The sequence below is a fragment of the Chrysochloris asiatica genome, unplaced genomic scaffold (genome assembly GCF_000296735.1).
Source record: "Chrysochloris asiatica unplaced genomic scaffold, ChrAsi1.0 scaffold00250, whole genome shotgun sequence".
NCBI lineage: Eukaryota > Metazoa > Chordata > Mammalia > Afrosoricida > Chrysochloridae > Chrysochloris > Chrysochloris asiatica.
This window is the reverse complement of record NW_006408768.1, coordinates 4,024,555-4,030,190: the sequence shown is the minus strand read 5'-3', so window position 1 is coordinate 4,030,190 and position 5,636 is coordinate 4,024,555. Positions and strand designations below refer to the sequence as shown.

At 34.2% G+C, this 5,636-nt stretch overlaps 1 protein-coding gene across 1 annotated transcript in view; it reads left to right on the top strand.

The window, feature by feature from the left end:
- Positions 1 to 629, top strand: part of MRPS31 (mitochondrial ribosomal protein S31) — a 60,499-nt gene extending 59,870 nt beyond the window's left edge. Inside the window, 1 exon segment of the mRNA XM_006873716.1 lies at positions 400 to 629. Within this exon segment, the coding sequence (XP_006873778.1) occupies positions 400 to 629 (230 nt within the window).
- Positions 630 to 5,636: the final 5,007 nt, after the last annotated feature.

Genomic DNA, 5,636 nt, shown 5'->3' with positions numbered 1-5,636 from the left:
ACTTAACAACAACAACAGCATATATATAATAGGAAATTTGGGAAATACCAGAAAGTTAAAGATTTATATAATCCCAGTACACTGTAATCAATTCTCTTTATCGTTATAATCCCTCAGTCGCCGTCACTGCTGCTTTTCGCCATTACAGTACCGCAGGCCTTATATGGGGACCTCATGTGTAGGCATGCCAAAGAAGTCTTTACAGAGACCCCACAGAGGTGCTTTTTTATCCTCGAAAAAGTTGCTTTCCACAAAATCACCAAGTCATTAAAATTGAGTGACAAAGCTAGGTCTGACTCTAAATCCTTTAGTTATAATACAGTATTTCTCATTAATATTAATTTTATGATATAGGCTTTTTGCATTTAAAATTGTAATGTGTTTTGTCTCATTTTCTAGGTTTGGATGATGATGGTTCAGAATTTCATGAACATATATTTCTGGATAAATACTTGGAGGATTTTCCAAAACAAGGACCAATTCGCCATTTCATGGAGCTGGTGACCTGTGGCCTTTCCAAAAACCCGTATTTGAGTGTTAAACAGAAAATAGAACACATAGAGTGGTTTAGAAATTATTTCAATGAGAAAAAGGACATTATAAAAGAAAGTGGCATACAATTCAATTGAAGACAATAGAAATTTTTATTTCAAGGTGTTGGAAATAGCTATTATCTCTAAATAAAATAACTTTAATTTTTTTACTGGTTTTGTGCTAATACATGCAAGCTAATTTTTGTTATCCCTTGAATGGCAAAATTAAATTGTTTAAAACATTGTGACCTTGTTAGCTATTGTTTTTTGTAAATGTTCTTTATCAAATTGAGAAAGGTCTGTTCTATGCCGAGTTAGTTGAGAATTTGTATCATGAATGGGTGTTAAATTTTCTTAAATGCTTTTTCCATGTCTATTGATACAATCATGTGATTTTTCTTCTCTAATCTGCTGATTAAATGAATTAAGCTTTTTGTTTGTTTTTTTTACATGTTGAACCAGCCTTGCATACATAAAAGAATATATAATTTTTTATACATTCAATTTGCTAATATTCTATTGAAGATTTTATATCTTTGTCCATGAGAGATCTTTATGTGTAGTTTTTCTTCCTAGTAATCCATCTGTCTGGTTTGGGTATTAAGGCCATGTTGACCTGATAGAATGCGTTAGAAGGATTTCCTCCTCTTCTGTTTTTTGGAAGATTTTGAATAGTTTGATGTTAATTCTTCTTTATGTGTGGTAGAATACACTAGTGAAGTTATTTGCTTTCTGTCTTAGGAGGTTATTTTAATTGTTGATTCAATTTCTTTGATAGCTATATGCCTATTCAGGTTACTTTTTACCCCCTTGTATTAGTTTTGCTAAGTTGTCTCATTCTAGGAATTGATCTATTTTATCTGAGTTATAAAATTTGTGGGCTTAGAGTTATTCTTTGCATTCTTGTGCTATCCTTAGAATGTTCATGGAATTGGTAGTGATTATGCCTCTTTCATATTTAGTATTAATAATTTATGTCTCTTTTTCATTATCACTTGGCTAGAGGCTTATCAGTTTTACTTGTCAACGAACCAGCTTGTGTTTTTTTTATTTTTCCCCCCCACTTATTTTGAATTTAATTTGTTCTTTGAGTTTCTTGAGGTCTATTTTCTTTTCAGATACATGTGTTCACTGCTATAAGTTTCTCTCTAAGTGCTGCTTTTGCTATATCCCACACCATTTTGTTTTTTTTTTTAACCCCACACATTTTGATCCCTTGTATGACTCTGTAGAATAAGCACTGAACTGCTAACCACAAGTCCTCAGTTCAAACCCACAAATCGTTCTCGGAAACCCTATACAGGGTTGCTATGACTTGGAACTAACTAGAGGACACACACACATTTTGATAAGTTGTATTTTTATTTTCATTTAGTTCAGACTATTTTGAAATTTCTTCTTTGGTCCATTTGTTATTTAAATGTGTTGTTTAATCTCCAAATATTTTGAGAAATTATAACTATGTTTCTGTTGTTGATTTCGAATTTAATTACATACTTGTTAAGGTGTGATTCAGAGCCCAGAATGTGCACTGTAAGCATCAGAAAAATGTGTATTCTGCTGTTGGGAATGAAGTAGTCAGTAAGTGTCAGTTAGATCCAGTTGATTGATGGTGTGTTCAGTTCAACCATATCAGTAATAATTTTCTGCCTTCTGCATCTTTCAATTGCTGATAGAGGGTTTTTGATGTTTCCCACTATAATAGCGTATTTATCAATTTTCCTTTGTAGTTCTAGCAGTTTTTGTGACATGTATTTTGATGGTGTTGTTAAATGCATACACGTTAAGTATTGTTACGTCTTTTGGGAGAATTGACCCCTTTATCATTATGTGATTTCTCTCTTTATCCCTGATATTTTCCTTACTCTGAAATCTGCTTTGTATGAAATTAGTCCAGCAATTTCATCTTTCTTGTGATTAGTGTTAGCATGGTGTGTCTTTCATCACCTCTTTTAGTCTATCTGGTGCTTTATTTAAAATGAGTTTCTTATAAACAATATAAGTTGGATCTTATTTTTGTATCTACTCTGATGGTGGTGGTGTAGATTCCGACTCAAAGCAACCCTGTATAGGGTTTCTGAGGCTGTAAATCTTACGGGAGCAGAAAGCCTCATTTTTCTCCTATGAAATGGTTGGTAGTTTCCAACTGCAATCTTGAAGTTAGCAGCCCAACTTGTAACCATCATCTACTCTGATAGGCTGTTTTTAAATTGGTATTAGACCATTCACATTTCAAGTGATTATTGCTGTAGTTGAATTAATGGTTAACCCATATGTGTTACTGTTTTCTATTCATTACTCTTGTTCTTTTTTTGTCTTCCCCACTCTTTTTAGCCACCTTTGGTTTATATTGGCAATTTGTATGACTCCATATCCTCTCCTCTCTTAGTCTGTCATGTAGACTTAAACACAGTTTTAGTGGTTGCCCTAGAGTTTGCAATATACAATTTCAACTAACCTAAATCCACTTTCACATAACTCTACTGGTATAACAGAGTATCTCCACTGCATTTCTCCTGTTCCTTATTGCTGCCATCCAGTTCACTTACTTATTCATAAACTGTAATCTTCCAAGACATTGTTGCTATTATTTTAAACAAATGCTTATATGCTAGAGCAGTTAAGAATAAAAGAGTATTTTAATTGCATTTGTTTCTTTTTGAATATTCCTCCTTTCTTTATGTAGATCTGACTCTCTGACCTATATAATTTTCCTTCTCTGAAGAACTTCTTTTACCATTCATTGCAAGGCAGTTCTACTGGTGACAGATTCCTTCAATTGTTGTTTGCCTAAAAAACTGTTTCTTCTACATTTTTAAAGAATAGTTTTTCTAGGTACAGAATTTTAGAATGGTATTTTTTCTTTAAAACTTGAAATATTTCTTTGTATTCATCTTGTTCCCATGATTTGTGGAGCGAAATCTAATGTAATTCTTATCCTTGTTCCTTTGCCAGGTATTTCCCCCCCTCTGGCTTCTTTCAAATATGACTTGCTCAGGTGTGGATTTTTTGGTATTTATCCTGCTTGGTTTTCACTAAGTAGCCTAGATCTGTAGTTTGGTGTCTGTCAACAATTCTGGGTAAATCTCAACCATGATTTATTAAACTATTTTTACTGTTCCTATCAGTCTTTTAAAAAAATTTTGTATTCCCATTATACATATGTTACACCTTTGTTACCTTTTGTAACATTTTGTAATTGTTCCACAGTTACAACTTTACCTTAGAGAGTTTACTCAAGCTCACTTGAATATATGAGAATAAATCTAAGGAGAAAGAATGAAAGAACTAAGATAAAAACAAGTAAGAATAGTAGAGTACAAGAATCAACAAGGGCAAATATTGGTTCTTTAAAATACTAATAAAATCTCAAGATTTATTTTTGTAAAGTAGGGAGATATACTCTTATTAATAAGGAAGATTATTATAGGTGCTGCAATAATGTAGAGATCTTTTTTTTTTTGCTTTCAGAGGATTACTTCATTCCACAAGAATTTTAAATTTAGAAAATGGAAAGATTCTTCAAAATTAAGCTATCAAAAATTTTTTAAAGGAAAGAATGATTTAATAACCACTTTAGAAATCAGTCCTGGTGTGGCGCTGTGGGTTAATGCACCAGACTGCAAAGCCGTTTGAACTGCAAGGTTGGTGGTTCAAGCTCACCAGCTGCTCCTTGGAAACCCTATACAGGGTCACTATGGGTCGGAATCAACTCGACGACACTTAACAACAACAACAATAGAAATTAGATCATTAAGTTCTAAATGTTCAGGAAACAAGCAATTCCAATCCTGCACTAATTATTCCAAAGTATACAAGAAGAAGGCACACTTCCCAACTCAATTCCAGGAGATTTTAGTAACAACTGGTAATCTCAGTCATTAAAACACATTTGAAAAAAAATCTAAAAATAGCAATTGAATTTATCAATGATAGAAAAGAAATTAGTTTATTCCAGGAATGCAAGCATGGTTCAGCGTGGAGGGAGAAAAAGACTATAACAAAAAAATGCACGGAAACAAATCATTTATAATTAAAAAGTAAAACAAAAATTTTTGAAAACTTGGATTTAAACGCATGCGTCCTTTAAGAAGAAGCTTTAATGGTATGTATAAAATCTGATTCATGGTGAATCCGTGAACCATTTCCTTTCAGATGATCAATATAACTAGTAGGCTCACAATTTCTTTTTAGCATTATACTAAAGGGCCTGTGTGCAGTGGAGCTAAACTATTAGGATTGTAAATCCTCCCAATGAGCCACAGTCTTATACAATATCTTCTGTTTGAGTGCAGGTGGAATTTGAGACTAATTCTACTAAAATATGGCAAAGGTAGCTCCTCCCTTGATTAGATTACGTTGTATGACAAAAGTGATGGCATAGTCAAGACACCTTTTAAGCTGACTGGCGAGTCTCCTGCCCTTGAAGAAGTAAGCTGCCGTGTTGTGGGAAGACCTTTGAGAGGGTCACATGACAGGAAACAGTGGGTCGCTGCTATGAGCTGAGAGTAACTGCCAGCCGACAACTGGAAGAAAACATTTCAGTTCCACAGCTTCAAATAACCGAATTCTGCCAACAATCATGATCCTGGAAAAGAACCTTGAGCACTAGAAAGGAACACAATCTGGTCAACACTTAAGTCTGTGAGGCCCTGAGCAGAGGACCCAGTTAACTGGTACATGTTGTTAAGTGCCATCAAGTCGGTTCCTAGCCATAGTGACTCTATAATGTTTCCGAGGAGTGGCTGCTGAGCTTGAACCACCAACCTGTGGTTCAAACTGACTTTGCAGTCCCATGCATTAACCCAAAGCATCATACCAGGACTCACACATAAGTTGTAAAATAATGTATGTTGTTATAGGCCACTAAGTTTGTAAAATAATGTATGTTGTTATAGGCCACTAAGTTTGTGGCAATTTGTTATGCAACAATGTTGTGTACCGTTGAGTCAGTTCTGACTCACAGCTAGGAACAGCTGGTGAGTTTGAACCACCGACTTAGGGTTTGTAGCCCTTTATTTATAATACAGTGCCATACCAGGACTCCTATGAAGCAATAGATAATAATACAAAACGTATGAAACAAAGCTGTCATTATTAGAG